Source organism: Cervus elaphus, chromosome 4 (genome assembly GCF_910594005.1).
Source record: "Cervus elaphus chromosome 4, mCerEla1.1, whole genome shotgun sequence".
Lineage (NCBI taxonomy): Eukaryota > Metazoa > Chordata > Mammalia > Artiodactyla > Cervidae > Cervus > Cervus elaphus.
In genome coordinates, this window is record NC_057818.1 from 66,111,821 (window position 1) to 66,136,675 (window position 24,855).

The window sequence follows — 24,855 nt, forward strand, 5'->3', positions numbered from 1 at the left end:
ACATCAGGAAGCAAGAAAGAAGACTGGGAAAACAGAAACGTGGACGGGCAGACAGCAATGAGGACAGAAGGTCCACACCGCCCTGTTGTCTCCCCTCCATGAGCACTAGTCTCAAATTCTGCGGCAGCAAAACCCAATTCACACTCGTTGTCATCCAATGATATTGTCATCTTTCATTTATCTACTAATGTTTTAAGAAGTGTTGATAAATTAACATTGTGTTTCAATTCCTGGAGCCTGTACGGGGATGGGAGATGTTAGAATTCCATGTAGTATAAAGACCTTACGCGGGTTTCCCTGGTGGCTCACCGGTAAGGAATCCGCCTGTCAATGCAGGAGACACAGGTTCAATCCCTGGTTGGGGAAGATCCCACGTGCCACAGAGCAACCCAGCCCGTGTGCCACAACCACTGAGCCTGCGCTCGAAAGCCCGGGGACCCACAGCTACTGAGGTGCGTGCCCGAGAGCCTGTGCTCTCAGTGAGAGGGGCCCCCGCGCCACAGCTCCGGAGAAGCCCGTGCGGCCACGAGGACCCCACGCAGCCAGAGACACATGCAGAGAAGCCACACCTTCACGGTAAAGCCAAACGAGCTCTAGAATATTCCCAAACATGGGTCGTTTTTAGGCCTTGAAAGGATAAGCGGAACCAGTCATTTTATCCACCTCCAAAACATAAAGACAGGAAGCAGACTCTGTATACTCAACAGTATAACTTCGGGGACTTCCCTGGCAGTCCAGGGGCCAGGACTCTATCCTTTCACAGCAGAGGGGTGAGTTCACTCCCTGCTTGGGGAACAAAGATCCTGCAAGCTGACTGGCTGGAACGAAAAAATGAAAAACAATGTAACTTTCCTATCACAGAGTGCAAAGGCAATCAGAAGCAACGCTGCAGGCAGGCGGAATGGCAGGAGTCAGCGCCGCCCGCAAAGACTTCGCTGGGTGGTGGGGCTGCCGCACCGCGCTCCTGCTCAGCACCCAGCCTGGCCTCTGCAGACCTGACGGATGAAGGTTGGCTGGCGGGTCTCAGACTTCACCCAGTGCTAGCTCCCATCGCAGCTGCTGTATGGGATGGGTACTTCCCCCAAAACAGAATTAGGCAGCCTTGGCTCACTTTTACACAGGTGTGGATCTGGTAACTAAGAAGCAGTTCGTGTTTACCTAGGCTGGACTGCAGTTCACGTCCACACTTTGGCCAGACCCAAATTAATTCTCCCCGCCTTGCAGCACAGTCCAAAGGGACCCTCGGCTTCCTGACGTCGGGCAGAACATCCCATCTGTCTGCAGCGTCGATGACGTCTTGTTAACTGGACCTGCTGGGTAGGGGGCAGCGAGGACTCTGGTAACCCTCGTATACACTATGAAAGGTGGCAGTTGTCGTTTTGTTTCTGCTTTTTAAGACAAAAGAAATTCAGCGATCCAGAGCGTCCCAAAGCAGGGAGGTTAACAGAGGTCCTGTTCTCGGAGGCTGTCAAGACACTCCGTGTAGTAAGCCGTGGGCCACTGCACCTTGCAACACCTCACCCTGAGAGAGAAGCACGGTTCTGGGTGGGCATCCTTGGCTTGCAGAAGCAGCATACGTCATCCTTGGGAAAACGAGTGACTTCTCATGTGACTGAGAAGCTGGCGGATCTGAGTGGAGCCCCAAGGCGGGGCTCTGCAGTGGCTTCAGTCCCGGCACCCCCATATCCGGGTGTAGTGGAGGCCGCATGAATTTCAGCGAGCCCCAGTGGCAGAGGTGAGGTTTAGTCCTATGGGCTCACACCATCACACCCACCATCTGCAACTGACAGCCAGAGGCTACTTAAAGAACGGCCCCTGGGGCTTCCCAGGTGGCTCAGTGGTAAAGAACACGCCTGCCCATGCAGGAGATGCAACAGGTACAGGTCCCATCCTTGGGTCGGGACAATTTCCTGCAGCAGGAAATGGCAACCCAGTCCAGTGTTCTTGCCTGGAGAATCTCATGGACAGAGGAGCCTGGTGGGCTACGGTCCAGGGAGTCACAGAAGAGTCAGACACAACTTAGCGACTAAGCACCAACAAACATAGATTCAGATGCTCTCAGTCTGATTAAAGAGCTTCCCTTCCCTCCCTACATAGCTGGGCACTTTATTAATTCTATCAAACGGTTCTGATGCCCAAACTTATGTAATGATGCAGGTGTTCTTTGTTAGTCTATTAACATGTTGGATTAACCTTACTGGTTTTCAAATACTGAACCAGCCTAGCATCTGATGATAAACCACACTTCGTTGTGATGTGCTATCCTTTTCAGACTTGCTTGGCTTTCATTTATCAATAGTTTGGTGAGAATTTTTGTATCTATCATCCTGAGGTGTCTGCAGCTCTCTTTCCTTTTCCTGATTTGAGTTTGGAGTAATGCTTACCTCATAAAATTGCTGCACAGTGATTTCTTTCCCTTCTATTTTCTGGAAGAAATTGTATAAAATTGTATTATTTCTTCCCTAAACGTTTAGCAGTACATGCCAGTGAACCCATTCTGCCCTGGAGTCTTTCTTCTTTGTTGGAAAGTTACTACAAAATTAATTTCTTTAATATTTTTAAGGAATATTCAGATTATTTCTTCTCAAGTGAGTTTTGGCAGCCTGTGTCTCTCAAGAGTTGCCAAGATTATGGGCACAGAATTGTTCGTTATCTTCTTCTTATGATCCTATTTATGTCTGTGGGGTCTGTAGTGATGACCTGTCATTCATTACAAATATTGGCAAATGGTGTCTTCCCTCTTTCTTCCACGGTTTCCCTGACTAGTGGTTTGTCAACTTCAGTGACCTTTCTAAAGAACTGGCTCTGGGTCTCATTCATCCCTATTACTGCTTTTCTGTTTTCAGTTTCATGGAGTCCAGCCCTTTACTGTTTTTAAAGTGTTGTTTATTTCGTCATGGCTGTGCTGGGTCTGCGTCGCTGTGCGGGCTTCTCTAGCTGCCGTGAGCAGGACGACTCTCTACTTGTGGTGCGAGGGCTGCCCCTCACAGCGGCTTCTCTTGTTGCAGCGCAGGGGCGCCAGGGTGCACGGGCTCAGCTGCCCTGCGGCACGTGGAGGCTTCCCGGACCAGGGATCCAGCCTGTGTCCCCTGCATAAGCAGGTGGGCTCTTAACCACTGGGCCACGAGGGAATCCTTTATTATTCATTATGCTTAATTTGGGGCGAGTCCGCTCTTTTTCTTGTGTCTTAAAATGGAAAGTTAGGCTCGTGGTTAGAGACCATTCTTTACAATATGAACACTTGCTGGTCTTCCTTTCCTTCTGAACACTGCTTCACCTGCATCCCGCAAGGATGGTGTACTTTCACTTTCATCCAGTTCAAAATATTTTTTCAATTTTCCTTGAGTTCCTCTTTGTGCCCTGGATTATTTAGAAGTGTGTTGTTTAATTTCCAAAGAGTTGAAGATTTACCAGATAGCTTTCCGGTGAGATTTTAACTGAAATTCCAATAAGGTCAGAAGAGAAGTCATGAGTGACAGCAATTCTTTTAAATCTGCTAAGCTGTTTAACAACCAAGAATAAAGACTACCTTGGCCAATATTCCATGTACTCTTGAAAAAAAGTGCATTTTGCTACTGGTTGAATGTGTTCTGTGTGCCAGTTAGGTCAAGTCGGCTGATAGTATGGTTAAGGTTTTCTATATCCTTGCCGATTGGCCATCTACTTACTCTAACAAGAGGGTATTAAGGTCCCTGATGATACCCGTTGACTTATCTGTCTTTTCATTTCTGTCAGTTTCTGCTTTCAGTATTTTGAAGCTCTGCGGTTTTGTGTGCAGACGTTTGGGATTACTATGTCTTCCTGATGAACTGACCTTTTTATCTTCACCCCCAATAGTCTTCTTGCTCTAAAGTCTCTGGTGTGTTTTTTATTGTAGTGTCTCGCACAGCATAGCCACTGAGGAAGGTAATGACACCTCCTTGCTGTCCCAAAGATATCCGAGCCCTAGTCCCTGCAAACTATGAATATATTACCGTACATGGCAGGAGGGGCTCTGCAGACATGACTGAGGCAAGTATCTTGAGATGGGGACATTATCCTAGGTGACCTGGGGGAGCCCAGCGCATTCACAAGGCTTTGTGTAAGAGGGAGGCTAGAGGGTCAGAGGCAGGGGTAGGAAACCAACGGCCGAGGTTGATTGATGGAAGGAAGGGCCCACAAGCCAGGCACTGCAGGCTGACTCTGGAAGACGAGAAAGGCAAGGAACAGAGCCTCACTGCAGAGCCACTAGAGCAACTAGCCCTGCAGACACCTTGGTTGTAGCCCGGCGGGGCTGGCTTTGTACTTATGACCGCCAGAACAGGAAGACACCAAATTTGGTTGTTTAAAGCCCCTAAGTTCATGGTAATTTGTTACAACACCAATAGGAAACTAATGCAGCCACGTAAGCTTTCTTTTGATAAATGTTTGCATAATACATTCTTTCATCCTTTTAACCTATTTACACCACTATATTAAGGGAACTTCATGAGGTTAACTTGTAGGGTCTTCCTTACTGTTAATCCAGTTTTACAATCTCTGCATTTAATTGTATTTTTGCCATTTATATTTAATGTAATTACTGACAAGGTTCTATTTAGGTTTCAGTTCAGTTCAGTCGCTCAGTCGTGTCCGACTCTTTGTGACCCCATGGACCACAGCACGCCAGGCCTCCCTGTCCATCACCAACTCCCGGAGTTTACTCAAACCCATGTCCATTGAGTCAGTGATGCCTTTGGTCGTCCCCTTCTCCTCCTGCCCTCAATCTTTCCCAGCATCAGGGTCTTTTCAAATAAGTCAGCTCTTTGCATCAGGTGGCCAAAGGATTGGAGTTTCAGCTTCAACATCAGTCCTTCCAATGAACACCCAGGACTGATCTCCTTTAGGATGGACTGGTTGGATCTCCTGACAGTCCAAGGGACTCTCAAGAGTCTTCTCCAACACCACAGTTCAAAAGCATCAATTCCTCGGTGCTCAGCTTTCTTTATAGTCCAACTCTCACATCCATACATGACCACTGGAAAAACCACAGACTTGACTAGACGGACCTTTGTTGGCAAAGTAATGTCTCTGCTTTTCAATATGCTATCTAGGTTGGTCATAACTTGCCTTCCAAGGAGTAAGTCTTTTAATGTCATGGCTGCAGTCACCATCTGCAGTGATTTTGGAGCCCAAAAAAATAAAGTCTGCCACTGTTTCCCCATCTATTTGCCATGAAGTGATGGGACCAGATGCCATGATCTTAGTTTTCTGAATGTTGAGTTTTAAGCCAACTTTTTCACTCTCCTCTTTCACTTTCATCAAGACGATCTTTAGTTCGTCATATCCTGCCATAAGGGTAGTGTCATCTGCATATCTGAGGTTATTGATATTTCTCCCGGCAATCTTGATTCCAGCTTGTGCTTCATCCAGCCCACCGTTTCTCATGATGTACTCTGCATATAAGTTAAATAAGCAGGGTGACAATATACAGCCTTGACGTACTCCTTTTCCTATTTGGAACCAGTCTGTTGTTCCATGTCCAGTTCTAACTGTTGCTTCCTGACTTGCATACAGGTTTCTCAAGAGGCAGGTCAGGTGGTCTGGTATTCCCATCTCTTTCAGAATTTTCCACAGTTTATTTTGATCCACACAGTCAAAGGCTTTGACATAGTCAATAAAACAGAAATAGATGTTTTTCTGGAACTCTCTTGCTTTTTTGATGATCAGAAGGCAATGGCAACCCACTCCAGTACTCTTGCCTGGAAAATCCCATGGGCAGAGGAGCCTGGTGGGCTGCAGTCCATGGGGTCGCGAAGAGTCGGACACGACTGAGCGACTTCACTTTCACTTTCAGTGGATGTTGGTGATTTGATCTCTGGTTCCGGCCTTTTCTAAAACCAGCTTGAATATCTGGAAGTTCGAGGTTCACGTATTGCTGAAGACTGGCTCAGAGAATTTTGAGCATTACTTTACTAGCATGTGAGATGAGTACAGTTGTGCGGTAGTTTGAACATTCTTTGGCATTGCCTTTCTTAGGGATTGGAATGAAAATTGACCTTTTCCAGTCCTGTGGCCACTGCTGAGTTTTCCAAATTTGCTGACATATTGAGTGCAGCACTTTCACAGCATCATCTTTCAGGATTTGAAATAGCTCAACTGGAATTCCATCACCTCCACTAGCTTTGTTTGTAGTGATGCTTCCTAAGGCCCACTTGACTTCACATTCCAGGATGTCTGGCTCTAGGTGAGTGATCACACCTTCGTGAGTATCTGGGTCGTGAAGTTCTCTTTTGTACAGTTCTTCTGTGTATTCTTGCCACTTCTTAATATCTTCTGCTTCTGTTAGGGCCATACCATTTCTGTTCTTTATTGAGCCCATCTTTGCATAAAATATTCCCTTGGTATCTCTAATTTTCTCAAAGAGATCTCTAGTCTTTCCCATTCTATTGTTTTCCTCTATTTCTTTGCATTGATCACTGAGGAAGGCTTTCTTTTCTCTCCTGGCTATTCTTTGGAACTCTGCATTCAAATGGGAATATCTTTCCTTTGCTCCTTTGCTTTTCACTTCTCTTCTTTTCACAGCTATTGGTAAGGCCTCCTCAGACAGCCATTTGGCTTTTTTGCGTTTCTTTTTCCTGGGGATGGTCTTGATCCCTGTCTCCTGTAATGTCATGAACCTCTGTCCCTAGTTCATCAGGCACTCTGTCTATCAGATCTAGTCCCTTAAATCTATTTCTCACTTCCACTGTAAAATCGTAAGGGATTTGATTTAGGTCATACCTGAATGGTTTAGTGGTTTTCCCCACTTTCTTCAATTTAAGTCTGAATTTGGCAATAAGGAGTTCATGATCTGAGCCACAGTCAGCTCCCGGTCTTGTTTTTGCTGACTGTATAGAGCTTCTCCATCTTTGGCTGCAAAGAATATAATCAATCTGATTTTGGTGTTGGTCATCTGGTGATGTTCACGTGTGGAGTCTTCTCTTTTTCTGTTGCAAGAGTGTGTTTGCTATGACCAGTGCGTTCTCTTGGCAAAACTCTATTAGCCTTTGCCCTGCTTCATTCTGCACTCCAAGGCCAAATTTGCCTGTTACTCCAGGTGTTTCTTGACTTCCTGCTTTTGCATTCCAGTCACCTATAATGAAAAAGACATCTTTTTTTAGGTGTTAGTTCTAAAAGGTCTTGTAGGTCTTAATAGAACCATTCAACTTCAGCTTCTTCAGCATTACTGGTCGGGGCATAGACTTGGATTACTGTGATATTGAATGGTTTGCCTTGGAAATAAGCAGAGATCATTCTGTCGTTTTTGAGACTGCATCCAAGTACTGCATTTCAGACTCTTTTGTTGACTATGATGGCTACTCCATTTCTTCTAAGGGACTCTTGCCCACAGTAGTAGATATAATGGTCATCTGAGTTAAACTCACCCAGTCCAGTCCATTTTAGTTCGTTGATTCCTAAAACATCGATGTTCACTCTTGCCATCTCCTGTTTGACCACTTCCAATTTGCCTTGACTCATGCACCTAACATTCCAGGTTCCTATGCAATATTGCTCTTTACAGCATTGGACCTTGCTTCCATCACCTGGGTGTTGTTTTTGCTTTGGCTCCATCTCTTCATTCTTTCTGGAGTTATTTCTCCGGTAGCATATTGGGCACCTACCGACCTGGGGAGTTCATCTTTCCATGTCCTATCTTTTTGCCTTTTCATACTGTTCAGGTTTAACCTTGTATTATTTGTCTTCTCTTTGTCCCCTCTAGTGTCTGCTCTTCAAGTTTCCCTTTCTTGTCTTCTTTTGGCTTTTTGGAATTTTTTTTAGTACTCTGTTATATCTGTTAGTACTCTAACTGTAAATCTTCACATGTTGTTTTTTTAGTGGCAACTGTGGGCATTATAATGTATACACCTAATTCCACAGTGTCCACACAGAGCTAATATTTTATCTCAAGAGAAACATGGAAACCTTATAACACAGGCCCTTTAACCCTCACCTTCCATCATGCTGTAGCTGTTATACGTATTCATCTATTATACATATATTAAAAACCCCAAGCATTGTTATTTTTGCTTTCAACAGTCACATATACAGGAAATGAGAAAAATGTGCTATTACATTTACCTAGATATTCACCACTTTTTGTTCTTCCTTTATTGTTGAATTTCCAAGTTTCCCTTGAGAATTATTTCCTTTCTGCCTAAAGAACTAGCCTTATCATTCCTTTAAAGAAGGTCTACAGGCAGCACATTCTCTCAAGTGTTCTTTCCTCTCAGAATGACTATTTTGCTTTCACTCCTGAAGAATATACCCAGAAGAATTCCACGTTGGCTCTTCTTGTCTCTCAGAACTATCAATCTTAGACCATAGTGGCTTCTGATATGAAATCTGAAATCATTCAAATCATTTTTCCTCTGTATGTAACCTGGTCCTTTTATCTGGATGCTTTCATTTTTTTCCCACTGATTCCATTTTGACTGTGATATGTGTGGACATGGTTTTAAAAAACTTTTCCCCACTGATTTGAATATGATTGTGTTGTTTGGGCATCGTTTTTGAAGGTTATCTGATGAGCATCTTGGACGTGTAAATTTATGGCTTTCATCAAATCTGTAAAATGATCAGTATTTACTTCCTCAAAATTGTTTTTCTTCATTGTTATCATTCTCCTCTGGCCGGGTGATCAATGACTGTCTCAGAGATCCTGGGTCTGTGTTCATTTTTAAAAACCTTTTTTTGCCTCCAGCCTGTGTCCTTCCCCTTTGCCTAGAGAAAGAATTCACAGAATGAGATGAAAAGTTCTGCTCAGGGTAAGAAGGGGCACTAAGGAGGCAGCAACGATGCAGGGGTCTAGAAGACGGGCAATGAGAAAAGATGGTGCTGAATTACAGAAACAAGTCAGTCAGTGCAGAGGAAAAGAGAATCCACCATCCCAGGTCAGGGGGGAGGGCTGCGCTTTATGCTAAAGAACAGGGATCAGTGTCCAAGCATCTCCCATGCATCTCTCTCTCCTGGGGTCATCCTACTTATGACTGCCCCATTGGCTCCTCTGGGCAACCGAGGCAGACAGGGGAAGCACCTTCAGTTCCCCAGCCTCCCGCACTTCACACCCAACCACCAGCTCCACACCCCTGTGCCCCTGGAGCCCTTCTGAACGAGGTCCCTGATCCGCCCCCAGACGTCCTGTCTGTGTTTTCCCATCAGCCTCCTTCCTGGTCCTCCAGTCCAGGCCCCGCCCCTTACTCCCGTTCATCTCTCACCACCCCCAAAACGACTCTTCCCATCATCGTATCAGGTCTGAGCCTGCCCCGTTCAAAATCCTTTCAACAGTTTCCACCTTCAAAATCGTGGTCCAGGTGCACCGCCCCACATTCCAGGCTGTGGCAGGTCAGCCCCACTAAACAGTTCTCCCTCCTAGACCAGACTCGTCACACTTAACCACACATCCCCAAGCACCCACGTACACAGACCTACTTAACAACTCTGTGCCTCCACAGACCGTCTCCTCAGCCAGTCTGAACAGAGCCCAGTCCCTTCCAACCTGCCGGACCAAGAAGCCTTCCTTTTTCATTCCACTGTAAATATGTGAAGTCACTTGGTCATGGCCAACTCTTTGTGACCCCATGGACTGTAGCCTGCCAGGTTCCTCTGTCCAAGGGATTCTCCGGGCAAGAACACTGGAGTGGGTTGCCATTTCCTTCTCCAGGGGATCTTCCTGACCCAGGGATTGAACCTGGGTTTCCGGCACTGCAGGTAGACGTTACCATCTGAACTACCAAGGAAGGCCAGCGTAAATATATTTCTAATTATAGGTTCATGTAAGGTTTATCTTCATGAACGACTTAAAACACTGGTCAACACGCCATGCAGGAGCCGGATCAACATTGGTGTTTTACTGTGAATGGGATTCATTATCAATAGAGCCCTCCTGCGTTACACTCTCCACATGGTGGTAATCTTTCTAAACTAGAAATCAATTCATACTGTGTGCTGCTGAAAACCTTCCCACTGCTTTAAAGATAAAACCCGAAACACATGGCGCTCAAGACTCAGCGTGGCGACGCCCCTGCCTTCACCCTCATTGCTCTCAATTCTGAGAGCAGCTCAAGGTTGGGATGCCGCCGCCTCCACCACCGCCCCTGAGTTAGTAGCTCCTGCTTGTTCACCCATCAGACACACCTCCAGCCAGGACCCAGGCTTCATGCTGTCTATCTATTAAAGATACTCATGGTTCCCTGTTTTCTTCCAGCTTCTAACAGTCTCCCGAGTTAGCTGAACTGTTTGCCGTGTAAATGCTTGTCATATCTGTTTTTATTCATCTGAGCCCCACAAGTCACCAAGGAAACTCCAGGCTCTGTCACCATGGCTGAACATGGCCATTGCCCAACAAATACTGACGAACTGGACTGGCTGACGGAAGAAAGGAAGAACGTTTGCAGAAGCTCAGGAAAGGGAAGCTACTTGCCCAAGATGACACAACCCTTGTGGGAGACAGAGTAAGAACCGGGACAGGACTCAGATGGCTCCGGGGCCTGCCCGGCTTCTTGCAGACTCGCACTCTGGGACGTGAGGTCACTCTCCGGATCTGTACTTGGCGCAAGGAGGCGGCGGAACAGGCAGGCAGAGTGGCGGAGGGGAGCGGGTGTGCGGGTGGGTGTCAGCAAGTCTGATCTGGTCAGAAAGGCCCCCAGAGGCCACGGTCGCCTCAGCCCCACCCTTCAGTGAGAGCGGAGCGAGGCTCAGGAGGAACCCGGGACGTGCGCCACCCAGCCTGGACCTTCACGCCGGTGCGTCTGTCCGGCCTGCGGGCTCTGAGCTCTCTGTAAGTCACCTGCTCTGCTGGGGACCATGAGAGGCAGCGCCATGACCCTGACCTTCACCACCCTTCTCTGCCTCGGTAAGCTTTGGGGATGGGGGGGTGGGGACCCCGTCTTCCCACATCTGGTCCCTGAGAGGCCCCAGGATGCAGGAGGCTCGGTGGGGACAGACTTTCTTGGGGGAGAGGGGAATGTCCTCAGCCCGGATCTGACCCCAGCCCTCAGGGCGCAGAGCAGACCTGGAGCGTCCAGGACATGTGGAGCTGGGCGCTCACAGGGAACTCTCTTCCAGGGCTGTGCTGGGGCCCGTGGAACCAGGGACAGCCAGGTGAGCCCCCAGACCTCCTGCTTCCACCCACCACCCCTGGTCACTGGGAAGCACAGTGGGCCGGGGGCGCTGGTGGCCCGTCTGGGAGGGGCGGGTGACAGCTGGGGAACCTGGGGGAGAAGGCGCCCTGACTCCTCGGGTCTGATTCCTTTCCAGAGGTTCTCCCCAAACCCTCCATCTGGGCTGACCCGGGCACCATGGTCGCCCACGGGAGCCCGGTGACCATCTGGTGTCAGGGGTCTCTGCTGGCAGATGTCTACCGTCTGTATAAAGAGAGCGGCTCTGGATCCTGGGAGGCTCAGGCCCCTCAGGGCTCCAGGAACAAGGCCGGGTTCCACTTTGAATACACGAGGTCAGGTGATGCCGGGCAGTATCAGTGTGCATATCGCAGCAGGAACCGCTGGTCAGGCTGGAGTGACCCCCTGCCCCTGGTGGTGACAGGTAAGAGGGAGGGGCGGGGGGTGGGAGCCTCCCCACAGACAGAGGAGCAGAGTGTGGGCTCGGGGGGCCCCTGCCCTCCCATCCCACACCTGGGGTCACTGGGGTGGAGGTCCCCCTTTAACACAGCCCCTCGCCCCCAGGAGTGTACAGGGCGCCCTCCCTGTCCGCCCAGCCCAGCCCTGTGGTGGCCGCAGGAGGCAAAGTGTCCCTCACGTGCAGTTCACAGTATGCAGCGGGCACGCTGCACCTGCTGAAGGAGGGAGGCGCTGACCTGCCCCGATACCAGGCGTCGAGGAACTATGGGAACCAAGGGCGGGAAGAGGCTGTGTTCCCTGTGGGCCCCGTGACCAGCTCCCACGGGGGGACCTACAGGTGCTATGATGCTCCCAGCAACCTGCCCTATCTGTGGTCGCACCCCAGTGACCCTCTGCATCTCCAGGTCACAGGTGAGGCCCCCAGGCCCCTCTATTTCCTAGACAGAGCCCTGACCTAAGCCTTGTGCCCATGAGCCCTGGGGGAGACGGGGGCAGGGACACTGGGTTCCTGGGGCAGGACGCAGGCGGGAGCCTCGGGAGGGAGCAGGGAGAGCTGTCTCCGCAGCCCCGGGCACAGTGCGGGCATGCAGCCGCGAGCCTCCGCCCCATCTGCAGGCCTGTCCAGGGCGCCCTCCCTGTCCGCCCAGCCCGGCTCGCTCGTGCTCCCCGGAGACAACCTGACCCTCCGGTGTGGCTCAGAGGCCGGCTTTGGCAGCTTCGCTCTGACCACGGACGAGCGGCTCAGCCCGCCCCCCCGCCTAGAAGGGCAGCAGAGCCCCGACTTCCCCCTGGGCCGCGTGACCCGCGCCCACGGGGGCCGGTACAGATGCTATCGTGGGCACAACGTCTCCCACGCGTGGTCGGCCCCCAGCGCCCCCCTGGACATCCTGGTCGCGGGTGAGGAGCCCCTGTCCTGGCCCAGGTCCCGACTGTCTGCTCAGGGCGCTGGACCAGGGTCGGCCCTGGTGGTGACGGGTCCAGGGAGAGGGTCCTGGAGCAGAGACTGAGGTGGGGCAGGGGTCTAGGGGAGCAACGTGAAAACAGGAGTGAGAGGCACGAAGACTAAGGAGACCCACACAGACGGGCTGAGAGGAGCTGGGAGGGCTCACAGGGAGGCCCCTCAGCTCAGGGTCCGGGCTGTGGGGAGGGGCTCTCTGCTCATTGCCCCCTTCCTCCCCCAGGAATGCACAGGAAACCCTCCCTCTCCGCCCGCCCGGGGGCCTCAGTGCCCCAGGGAGAGAACGTGACCCTGCAGTGTCGCTCTGAGGTCCGCTCAGACACCTTCCATCTGTCCAAGGAGGGGTCGCTCGCTCCTCCCCAGCACCTTCATCTGCAGGACATGGCTCCGCCCGTCCAGGCCAACTTCACCCTGAGAGCTGTGACCTCAGCCCACAGTGGGACCTACAGATGCTACAGCTCACAGAGCACTGCCCCCCACCTGCTGTCGCTCCCCAGCGACCCCCTGGAGCTCCTGGTCTCAGGTGAGGGCCCAGCCCTGGTCCTCTGTGTCCTCCGGGGCAGGCCAAGGCCCTGTCCCCAGGGGAGCTCTGGGCTGAGTGGGAGTGGGGGGTCACAGAGGGGGGGATCAACCCTGAGGGGGCCACAAAGGGCCAGAGGCCTCCCTTCCCTGCCCATCCTTGCCCTCATCCCAGGGGTCCAGACCCGCTCCTGGTGATGGAGCAGAGCTAGAGAGGCCTCGGGGCCGACCAGCAGGACTCAAGGCCAGCGCCCCCGGGCCCCACCCTCCTCTGGTCTCCAGTCCCCGTGGCCCCTCGCCCAGAGGGAGCACAAGAGAGGGGCTAGCAGAGCCCCGGCCCCCAAGGGAGCGAGCAGACAGGCCCTGGCTCAGCTGGTGTCCCGGGGGACCGCGGGGCTCCCGGGGCTGAGACGTGGATGAAGGGTGGGGGTCATGCAGAGGGAGATGCTGGGGCCCAGCTGGGGGAGGGCAGCAGGGCTGATAAGGGGGAAGCAGGCCGCCGCTCATCTCCACCCTGACCCCCAGGAGGCTCCGGGAATCAGCTCCTCCCTGCCTTGGAATCAGGCCCGGGTGAGTCAGGCTCTGTGCGGGGCGGTGGGGGTGGGAGCAGCTCTGTCGGGGCTCCGTCGCTTCCCAAGGTAATGGCCTCAGGACAGCCCCTTCTCACTGGCATCAGCCTCAACGGCAAGGACGGGGACGCAGCGATACTGGATGGGACAATGTCTGAGCTCTCCGGCCCCCCAAGGAGCAGCCGTGGTGCCAGGCAAAGAGCTGGGCGTGGGAATCACACGGCCCCGCTACTTCCAACCTCGGGATCATGGACCAGTCAGTCATGCTCCTCTCAGGGTCCGAGGCCCACCCTCCAGGGAGGGGGCCTCCCACCTCCTTCCTCAGCACGACAGCCCGCAGCGCAGAGCCTGTTTAGGCCTCAGGAAGGCCAGAGCCCTCCCCCCTGCCCCTCCCATACATACACTCCACCCAGGCCTCTGCAGGGTGGGAGACAGATCTGGCTGGGCTGGCAGAGAGCTGGGCTTGATGCACGTCTCTGAACTGGTGTTCTGCCTGGAAGTGAAAGCACAAAAACTAACTCTAAAAAATACGAGGGAACCCTGGGTTCCAGTCCCAGCTTCGCCACCTCCAGGTTGGGCGACTTGGGGCCCGTGATCTCCGTCTGTGCCTGTTTCCTCGTCTGTAAAACAGGTGGGATGGGTTGGAGATGGAGGCACAGACCCCAGCACGAGTCTGCACACGGTAGGTGCTCAGTTAAATGGCATACCTGGCTCACTCAGACATCTCTGGTGCCCCAGGCCTCCCCTGGTACCTGAGTGTCCTCATCGGGGTCTCGGTGACCTTCGTCCTGCTGCTCCTCATCCTCCTCTTCCTCCGACACCGGGGTCAGGACAGACGCAGGAAGTCAGGTGAGTAGGGAACAGGGTGACCAGGACCCCTGGAGGCAGCGGGCTTAGGGCACCAGCCAAAGGGAAACCTAAGAGAGGGGTGAGGTCCGGTCAGAACTGCTCTAGTGTCTCCCGATGAGAGAAATCTAGAGACTAAATCTGAGCGCACGTGAGCATTCTAGAGTATCTGTTGATGTTTTCAAACTTACACAACGCTTGAGAGTACATGCAAGATTTGTATTTTATGGTTTAGAGATCCCGGATTTTTAAACAATGTTTGAATCTCATTTATTGGCTGCTCTGGGTCTTGGTTGCTGTGCGTGGGCTTTCTCTGGTTGCGGGGCTCGGGCTCCTCATTGCGATGGCTTCTCTTGCTGCGGCTCCTGGGCTCTGGGGTGCTCGGGTTTCAGCAGTCGTGGCTCCCAGGCTCCAGAGCACAAGCTCAGTAGTTGTGCCTTAATTGCTCCATGGAATGTGGAATCCCCCAAGACCAGGGATCAAACCCATGTCCCCTGCATCGGCAAGCGGATTCTTTACCACTGAGCCACCAGGGAAGCCCTTCTCTTGGATTCTTCATGGAGGAGGGAAGACATGATAATTTTTTCAGCCTGGAGACCCTTGCAGATCTTCCTGTAACCGTAGAGAAGGGCTCTGGGGTGGGCTGGAGGCTGACTCCCGTCTTCCCGCAGCAGCCGCAGCATCAGGGCTTGAGGACAGAGGCCGGCAGAAGAGGTGAGACCTCTCCCACAGACTCCCACCCCACCACCTGCCCAGGGCTCCCTCCGCCCCAACACTGCTCTCTCCTCCCTAGCTCCAGCCCGGCTGCTGACGCCCCGGAGGAAAGCTTGTACTGTAAGGGGAAGGGGGGTGCTGCCCTGGGGGCAGGGCGGGCAGGCAGTGCATGCCAGGGATCGGTTGGCAGTGGTTCTGGGCTGGGGAGTCTGACGCTGGGGGACGGTGGCCCCATCACCGAGCCGCTCTGGACATCTGCTGTGGGAGGTGTGAGGGGATCTAAGCAGGAGCCGGGCCCCCCTTGTCCTGCCCCACCAGGTGCCGTCACGGAAGACGCACGGCCGGAGCAGGGCAGAGCGAGGGCCAGCCAGGTGAGCCCCCCCGCCTCCTCACTCACGCACGGAGGGCAGAGGACAGACCCCGAGGCCAGGCAGCCCCTTCCGCGAGCACCTGCTCCCTGGGCGGCCGCGCCCCACACCCGGCTCCTTGGACCAGCACGCTGTTGAACGCTCAGGTTGGGCTGGCAGGGCTGACCGGTCTGTGCCCCCGAAAGGGGCTACATGCAAGCCCTGGACCTGAAGCCAGGGCCAGAGGCGGCACCTTCTAACATCCAGAGCATTCTGAGATCCTTGCTCAGCCCTCAGCCATGTGCCCCGCGTCAGGTGAACCTTGTCTGTTCACCGCAGTGAGGACCAGCTCCCGTGGCCGCCCTGGTGACTGCAGGGCGCAGTGGGGTCTGACTGTCTCTCTGTGAGGACTACCCCCGGCTCCCACCTCCAGCCCCGTCCTCCCCCAGCATCAAACTTAGCAACCCATCACAGGACTTCAACTGGCTTCACTTCCCTCCTTCCCGAGGGTCGGAGCTACAGGGACTGAAGGACAGGGTTCAGAGACCGCCCCTCACTGTCTCTAGCAAAGCCCTAAGACCCCCAAGGAGTGCATCCTGAGCTCCCAGGCCCCCAGGCTTTGCCCACCTCACACCCCTGCCCTCTCTACACCCCCCAAAGGCTGCCACACCTGAAGACCCCCAGGATGTGACCTATGCCCAACTGGACCACTCAATCAAGCAGGGGGCAACCACGCCCACCAACCAGCAGCCAGGGGAGTGCCCCGCAGAGCCCAGCGTGTACGCCACTCTCGCCTTGCACTAGCCCAGGAGGACCCAGAGCCCACCTCCAGGGGCCCCAGGAGCTGCCCACACGGACACTCAGTTCAGCCCCAGCCAGCCTGGACCCCTGACACCAGCAGCCCTGGGACCTCCCAGGTAGGCCAGGCTGCGAGCACAATGCTGCAGGCAAATCCTGAGTTGTAACCTGCAGATTGGCACAAGAGCCCCAGGCCCCCAGGGCACGCCTGCAGCTGCTGCGCTTGCTCAACCCCGATTTCTCATTTCCTGAGACCAAGACAGAGAAAAGGGAAGCCTGCCTCCCGCCTGACCATGAGGTCTTCAGCAGGGGGGGGGTTGGTGGCAGGGCTCCCCCTTCCTGTTTGGGAAATGGCCCCTCTCCGAGAACTGGTTTTGGCTGTTGGGTGTTCACTGGGAAGCAGGGGCTTACTTCCTCCACCAGGGACTGACCGTGAACCCGCATCACAGCAGGGCAAGGCGGGTTCACTGGGACCGCCAGTGAATCTCTTAGTTTCGTCTTTGCCCGTACTGTGGGTCCCCTGGAAGTGTGACGGAGTGATGTGTAGATGTGTGTCAGGATACAGTAAACCCAGGCCTGAGGAGAATGAAGACCACCATCCAGCAACGGCCCCCCGGGCGGGAAGGAAGCTCAGCCGCTCCAACCAGCCCAAGGCGGCGGCCGCTGCCGCAGGGTGTGTGTCAGAGGGGGAAGGAGACAGCAGTAAAGACCAGTCCCACAGCGTGGATATCCTGCTTTATTATCTGAGGCCCGCCAGCGCTCCGCCAGCCCAGGGCACTGCCCGGGCTCAGTCCTCCTCCTCGTCGTCGCCGGCTCCGGCCCCGCCCTGGCCCTTCTTGGCGTTCTTCCTCTTCACGCGGCCCGGGCGGCCCCCGCCGTACGGGGAGCGCAGGGAGAAGTCGATGTGCTTCTGGGAGTCCAGGCGCACGATGAAGGACGGGATGTTTACCACCTGCTTGCGGACCCTGTGGGGGAGCGGCGGGTGAGGGCCGGGCCGCGGCCGGCAGGGCGCTCCAGGCGCAGCGCGCGCTCCTGGTCCTCCGGAGCGCCTGTGTCCTGGACACTCGCTCACCTCTCACGGAGGGCAGGGGAATCCCGGCCCAGAACGAACACGGGGGTGGCAGCGTGTTCACACTGAGGCCTGATTTTCAAACACTGAAGTGTGCCAGACAGCTCTGAACTGCGTGCCTCCCACTGAGCTTTCGTCTCCACCAGGGGTCCTCTCACTGTCTCTCAAGCGCCACCCCACGAAGACCGGGGCGGTTTCATTCCAGACAAGCAGCATGAGAGGCTCCTGCCCATGAGTCACGGGGGCTCCTGAGAGGCTACACAGCCCCCGTGACCGGGGCCCCATGTTCATGGGGTAAACTGAGCACCCAGATAGATCCATCTGGCCTCTGCTCTTCACCACGGCAGCTGCCAGGAGTGCGCGCTGTGTGACCACAAGGGCCCAACCCACCCAAGTCAGCTGAGCTCCCGGGACGGCTCTCCATGGGGCACCAAGAGCTGTTACCTGCCAGCTCCCGGCTCGCCTGCTGGAGCCTTCGCAAGGTGTACGGCTCCGGCCGCAGTGACCCTTGCGCAGGGCTCTGGGGGGTGAGGCTGCCCCCAGCCCCCCCATGAGCTGTCTGTAGGGACCACTGTCCCCTTAAGGTGAGCTCACACCATCACTTCCGAGGGCTGCACAGAAGACAGGGGCAGGGGGCTCAGAGAGGGCGTCCCTTCAGGGGGCAGGGCGGGGGAGGCTCCGGGAGCCCTGAGGCGGTACCTGATGTGGCGCTGGCGGATGAGCACGCGGGCGTGGTGGATGGACTTGGCCAGGCCCAGCTTGAAGACCTGGGTCTGCAGGCGTCTCTCCAAGAAATCCTCAATCTTCAGGCCCAGGATGTAATCCAGCTTCATCTTGCCTTCGTCCAGCACCCCGATACGGACGAGCCGCCGCAACAGGGCGTTACCTGGTGACGGGGCAGAGGCTTGTCTCAGCCTTCCAGTTTAAATCCAGCACCTCCACACGATGGCAGTGAGACCCAGCAGGAAGGAGAGCTAGTTCTGATACAGGACTCAACGCACTACTGCATGAGCCACCGTGACTCCCGGAATCCTCACTACCCTGAGGCAGACGACAGCCCACACCTCGTGTGACCCTCCAGGGCTCTTAGAAGAGTGCAAGTCCACGCGCCGCTGCCCCTCCGCTAGTCCCCCCGTAACACAGCATGGGGCTATGAGCTAATACGCTGGAGTCCAAAAGGCCCTACCAATCAAACGCACTCAAACCACCTCCCTCATCTGACACTGGAACAGCGTCAGTACCTGTCTGTTAGGCCTGCAAGAGACTCGGCATACTTAAGAACTGAGTACTTGTCATCCATTTCATCACTGAGATTTTCTACTAAGATGGTGAGGATAACCTCAATGCCTGGTAAAGTAAACTAGTAACGACTGTCACCTTCTCCCTGGCACGCAACAACTCCAGGTTCAGGAGGCCTTGCCTGTGGGCATCCAAAGCTCCACTCAGGTGAGCTCCTGGGACGCTGCTGGCTCGCACTCCGTGGGCTGGTTATCATCACAGAGGATTTTAATTTATCAGCACCTAAAAGCACCATTACCACCACCCCCCTCTTGCCCCCAGACAAAGCCTGAAGGAAAGCTGGCTGACTTTGTGACGGCAGTCTTCCTGGCAGACTAGGAGCCAAGGAGAATCTAAATGGAGAAGCATACTATACCTTTTCCAACACCCCAGGTACTAATTCGCACTGAAGAAATACTGAACACAAGTCAAGGATACTCTCCCATTTACAACTGCATAAAAATTTTAGTTAAAAGCCTGCACAATGAAAACTTCAAGACATTAATCAAAGAAATTAAAGACACAAACAAAGAAATTCAGTGCTCACAGACTGAAACAGCAGTTAAAAAAATGCCCATACTACCTATAGCATTATACAGATTTGAGGCAATCCCTATTAAAATTCCAACGCCATTTTTCACAGAAAAAGAACAAGCAATCCTAAAATCTTTATGGAACCAGAAAAGACCCTGAATAGCTAAAGCCAATCTTGAGGAAAAACGAAGTGGTAAAAAAGACAAAAACAAAAAGTAAAGAGAAAAAAAACCCCACAAAGTTGTACACATTATAGTAATCAAAATAGTATGACACTGGCCTAAAAACAGATCAAGGGAATAGAATAGAGACTAGAAATAAACCCATATATATAAATGGTCAATTAAGTTACAACAGAGGAGTGAGAAATATACAATAGAGAAAGAAAAGTCTCTCAATAATGGTGTCTAGAAAACTGGACAGTCACATGCAAGAACAAGACTGAACCCCTATCTTATCCTGTACATGAAAGTTAACTCAAAATCATGAATTTCCAAAAGATCCAGCAGTGAGGACTCGGGGATCAGTGATTTCACTGCAGTGGCCGGGGCTGCTCCACTGGCTCAGTGGTAAAGAATCTGCCTGCAACACAGTTAATTCGTGTTCAATCCCTGGGAAGGGAAGATCCCAGGGAGAAGGAAATGGCAACCTACTCTATTATTCTTGCCTGGGAAATCCCATGGACAGAGGAGCCTGGTGGGCTACGGTCCATGGGGTCCACTGGGAGTTGGACATGACAGCGGCTAAACAACTGGCAAGGAAGATCCCTTAAGCTGTACAGCAGAGGGGAAAAAACTCCAAATGGATTAAAAACATGAATGTAAGACCCGAAACCATGAAACTCCAAGAAGAAAACTAGGCAGTAACCTCCCTGACCTAAGTCTTGGAGATGACTTTTTGGATCTGATTCTGAAGTAAAGGTAACAAAACCAAAAATCAACAAGTTGGACCACATCAAACTAAAAAGCTTCTGCAGAGCATAACAAAATTAAAAACAACCTACAGAATGGGAGAAAATATTTACAAATCACGTATTTCATAAGGGGTTAACACCCCAAATATATAAGGAAATCATCCAACTCAACAGCAAAAAAAACAACAAAAAACACTTCAATTGAAAAATGGGAAGATGATCTGATGTTAGCTAGACTTACCATGGAGGTCATTTCACAATATACAAATATATCATTCTGTTCTGTACTAATGTCAAATTATACAATTTAAAAACTGAACATAATAATCAATTATTATTACAAAACATATCCAAAGGTAAATAAAAGTGAGTTTGGAATTATCTACCAGTTTGGACACTTCATGTCTTTTTGTCCTTACATTAGAAAATAGACACCTGACAATCACTCAACCTGTATTACTTCAAAAACATATTTCACTTACTATTATTAGCCCACCTACATCCTTTAATAGTGGGGAGGGCCATCAATACAGAAAAAATCTTACTGGATATGAAGACAAAAATAAAACTGATAAACTTGCAGCCTTCAACAAGAGGAGTGTGTCCAGCTACTAAAAATTGATAAATGGCTTTCATTTGGCCAAAAAATGAAATAACAATCAGAATCAGCCAAATCAAAGTTTGTTTCTTAGAAAAAAACAAAACAACACTGTATGCCAGTAGGCACCTCAATGGCCAAGGGGCCCTTGTCTCAATGGCATGAGGCAAGCATTTAAGTGCCTTGGTTTCTAATATGATGTGTTACTCACTCAGTGTGTCCCAACTCTTTGCCAGGCCCCTCTGTCCATGGAATTCTCCAGCTAAGAACAGGCTGGAGTGGGTTGCCATTCCTACTCCAGGGATCAAACTCCCACTAAGGTGTGAGTCTTATCTGACAAAAAGAGTTACTGGTTCATTTCAGTTATTCACAGGTATCAACTTTCACCTCACACCAGCACAGGGTAAAGAATCTGCCTGCAATGGAGGAGACCCAGGATTGGTCTTTACCCGGTGCTGGTGTGAGGTTAGAGTTGATACCTGTGAATAACTGAATGAAATGAACCAGTACTCTTTTTGTCACATAAGACTCACACCTTAGCAGGAAAAGCTGGACCTCAAACAAGGCCAAGCTGCAGCAGGAGCAAACACCTCGGAGCTCCCAGGCTTCTCCTCTCCATCCCAGCAATCTGGCTTCACTCACCAAATCCCTGGACACCCGCTGGTCAACCCTGCCCTGTGCCATCTCTGTCACATGACTGCTTGCACCTAAGTTTCTCTGTGTTTAACTCTTCAGCAAGTTCCTGAGACCAGAACAAGCTGAGGTCTGTCCCCCAAACTCTGGGACAGAGTTCCACCCAATACCAACATCCACCAGGGAGATTCCCAAATTCTCATGAGTGTCAAAAGAGCTTCCAAACTAAGAAAGGTTAAAAATGAAAACCTCTCACACCCTTGGAACTGGGATAGATCAAAGTGATGAACCTGTCTGTGTTAGTACAACACCTCTCCAAACCTCTCTCAACCTCTCCTATGGATGACCACTCATGCTTAACAGAAGTATAAGAGCACTTCCATCCTTAACCATGGTTTGGGAGAAAAATCAGACTAGCCACTCCAATTGGACATAAAAAGCCAACTGCCCAAGTGAGCCCAGTCCCTCCTAACTTTCACCAGCATCAAGATTTCCTAGGGTCAAACCAAAAGCAGCATCAAGATAATACCGAAGAAACGGCCAATTTTAGAGGTAACTAAAAACAAATCTTAGATACTGTGAGCACACTTCCTGTTGTGTCAAGTTTATCCTAATAAAAGGCGCTACAAAAAAGAGAATCACCTACAGCCAGACTAGCATCTGTTAGAATCACAAACTGTGTATCAAGCTCTTCCACACCCAGGATACAATGTAGCACAAATGCTAACCAAGTTTACTGACTACTCTTACATTTAGGAATGGTTTCAACTTTTGGCATGTTACCTAAGCATCATCTAAGAAGCCTCCTTCAACTCCCAACCCTGAGCTCACATGCACTCCAGTCCCATCTATTGCCGGAAGTCTCTGATCACTTGCTCATTTGAAGACTATGATCAGTACCCCTGCCAATCTACTTGTGCAAATCAAATAATGTACACCAAGAGCTTAGAAAAAGATATTCACTGAGCCTTATAAAGTACCAGCTTTCTTAATATTTTCAACATCTTACAACCTGAGAGGTCCTACTAAAATATGAGTGATATAGTCCCTTCCAAAAGCCAATCAACCTCACATCTTACAGCAGACATTTAGACCTTAAGAGTCTAAAAGATGGCAGTTTGTAAAGTATACTGCACCATAATTTTTTAAATTTTAAACCATATGGTATCATCTGTATTCCCTCTAAGATCACCTGGAACCGTTCTTTCCTGTGAAACCCACAGGTCCTCTACTGTTCAGACCCTGAGTAAATGTCCTTCACCATCGTGTTAAAGAAGGCAAAAATACACACTCAAGTTCCACCCTGGGTGGAACTTCTCAAATTTCACTGTCTAGTCCCACCAGCAGTAAACAATAACATAAGGAGCAATACTGTTCTGTTATAGATATATCCAGGTGCCCAATGCTTGGCATTGTTAGTTCTAATCCCCTGGAAATCGATTCTCAGTGTTTGAATAAACCAGTCTAGATCAGAAAAAAGGTAGGTACTCGGATTCAGACCTATTTTCCTACTCCATAACTCCTATTAAAGGCTGGATACAATGTCGTGCTCCATGTGTCGCACAACCCTAGAAGGAAGAACAGCAGCAGCTCTCCTGGGGGCTCACATACATACCTTCGAACAGACGCCGCGGGTCTTTCTCATCCAGCGTCAGCAGCTCCCGGGCAGCCTTTCGGATCTTGGCCAGGGTGAATTTGACCCTCCAGACCTCACGTTTGTTCCGGAGCCCATACTCGCCTGCAGAATGAGTGAAAAAACTCAGTCCCATGGACTAGTGAAAAAGGATTAGTGATTTCGGGATACAGAAAAACAACAGACGATCCCGAAACTGGGTGAACACACTGGAGATTATTAAACAGAACGAGCACGTGGGGGGCCTCACCCATGTGTCAGCTTCCCCAGCCCGGGAAACAGAAACCTAGCTTTAGCCACTCACCGATCAGCTTCAGCTCTTGGTCGAGCCGGGACTTCTCGAAGGGTCTCCGCGGGGTCACATAGGTTTTGCGACAAACCCAGCTCCGGGCGACCGGCATGCTGGCTCTGTTTGCCCGTCTGCGCCTGCGCGAGAGGGAGAAGGTGGCGGGGGGGGGGGGGGGCCTGTGAGGACGGCGCCTGCGCAGTCCCAGAACTACGCTATGAACCTCGCGGCACCTAGGGAAGCTATCGCGAGAACCGTCCCTGAAGAGTTTTATAACCGACTATCATTTCTACCACTTTCCAGTTACGCTCATTTCACCTCCAACTGCTTTAGCGTATTCATTAAAGGTCGAATAGCCCGCAAGATTTTACGACCCACACCCAAAATACAGAACACGGCTGCAGAGCTCACCTGAGCGAACGCTCTGGAAACCAAGAAAGAGGCGCACGCGTTCGCCGGCCGCGTTCTTATAGCAACGTCGCCCTCTTGTGACGTCAGCACGCACAGCGCAAGTCTGCACCAATCAGGAAAGGCCTTGGCGGGCGGCCAAAGCTTTCCAGAGGAGAGGTTGGACTAGAGTGGCGTGCTAAACTGGGAGAACTGATGAGGGATTAGTGCTACGTCTGGTGCGACGTGAGGCCTCCTCTCCGCCCTTGGGTATTGACTTACGTCACCACTCAGCTAACGTCTGAGTCGCGGTATAAAGTTGGAGTAGTCACTGCCACCGCCGCATGCTCCGTCTCTCTGAAAAGATCTCCAGAGGATTGGACCTATGCGAATTCAAAGCTCCTTCCAAGATGCTCTGTTATATCCATGAATAATAAAAAAAAAATCATTTTTCATATCAGAATGTCTACCCGAGGCACAGCCAGAACTCAATCTGCCCTTTTGAACCCTTCAACAGCCCCTCTATTAGTGAAACTTTGAGCCTAAGGGAAGAGGGGGAAAAATAATAACAAGATTATTTCAGATTGCTGCTGTGAAGAAAATAAATTACTGATAATGACTGAGCTTCCCTGATGACTCAGTCGGTAAAGAATCCGCCTGCAATGCGGGAGACCTGGGTTCAATCCCTGGGTTGGGAAGATCCCCTGGAGAAGGGAACGACTACCCACTTCAGTATCGTGGCCTGGGGAGTCCATGGACAGAGGAGCCTGGCAGGCTACAGTCCACGGGGTCGCAAAGAGTCGGACACGGTTGAGCGACTAAGCACATCTCTCAATGACTGAGGGAAAATGGTATTTCAGAAAGAATGGTCAGGGAAGCCTCCTTAAGAAGGTAACTGACGAAAACTGTGTGTGTGTGTGTGTATACGTAAAGGTAACTGACTTTTTTTTAAACTTGAGATCCAATGATTGAAAGACTTTGTGCCTCTTTGTGAAAGACAGCAGTTTATATCCTGAGGTTTCCTTCGGGTTTCCAGAACAGGGGAAATGTTCTGAAACCTCTTGCTATAAACCTGGAACAATTTATATATATCCTCTCAGACAGCCCCAGGATTATTTCCTCTAGTGCTTTTCTGTCTGCGATAATCCCATTCACACCAATGACTTTATCGTGGTTAGATAATATTTAACAAGCACT

The 24,855-nt window shown here is 51.5% G+C and overlaps 2 protein-coding genes across 4 annotated transcripts; one reads left to right on the forward strand and one right to left on the reverse strand.

The window, feature by feature from the left end:
• The first annotated feature begins 10,192 nt into the window (after positions 1 to 10,192).
• On the forward strand, positions 10,193 to 17,054 carry LOC122692590 (leukocyte immunoglobulin-like receptor subfamily B member 3). 3 transcript variants are annotated; one of them, XM_043900322.1, is made up of 12 exons: positions 10,195 to 10,852; positions 11,065 to 11,100; positions 11,257 to 11,541; positions 11,682 to 11,987; positions 12,192 to 12,473; positions 12,758 to 13,057; positions 13,579 to 13,623; positions 14,361 to 14,471; positions 15,143 to 15,182; positions 15,262 to 15,302; positions 15,501 to 15,553; positions 16,190 to 17,054. In XM_043900322.1, exons 1-12 carry the CDS (start codon positions 10,804 to 10,806, stop codon positions 16,331 to 16,333), a joined length of 1,692 nt encoding a protein of 563 aa, XP_043756257.1. In that variant the 5' UTR covers positions 10,195 to 10,803; the 3' UTR covers positions 16,334 to 17,054. The 3 variants fall into 3 exon arrangements, with proteins under 3 accessions (XP_043756258.1, XP_043756257.1, XP_043756256.1); XM_043900321.1 differs by having other exon boundaries at positions 10,197 to 10,852; positions 15,140 to 15,182; XM_043900323.1 differs by lacking the exon at positions 12,192 to 12,473 and having other exon boundaries at positions 10,193 to 10,852; positions 15,140 to 15,182.
• Positions 17,046 to 23,805, reverse strand: RPS9 (ribosomal protein S9). Its single transcript, XM_043900324.1, has 5 exons — positions 23,683 to 23,805; positions 23,290 to 23,411; positions 22,968 to 23,090; positions 18,096 to 18,282; positions 17,046 to 17,292 (listed from the first exon to the last, which is right to left on the reverse strand). Exons 2-5 carry the CDS (start codon positions 23,384 to 23,386, stop codon positions 17,115 to 17,117), a joined length of 585 nt encoding a protein of 194 aa, XP_043756259.1. The 5' UTR covers positions 23,387 to 23,411; positions 23,683 to 23,805; the 3' UTR covers positions 17,046 to 17,114.
• Between the last annotated feature and the right edge of the window lie 1,050 nt (positions 23,806 to 24,855).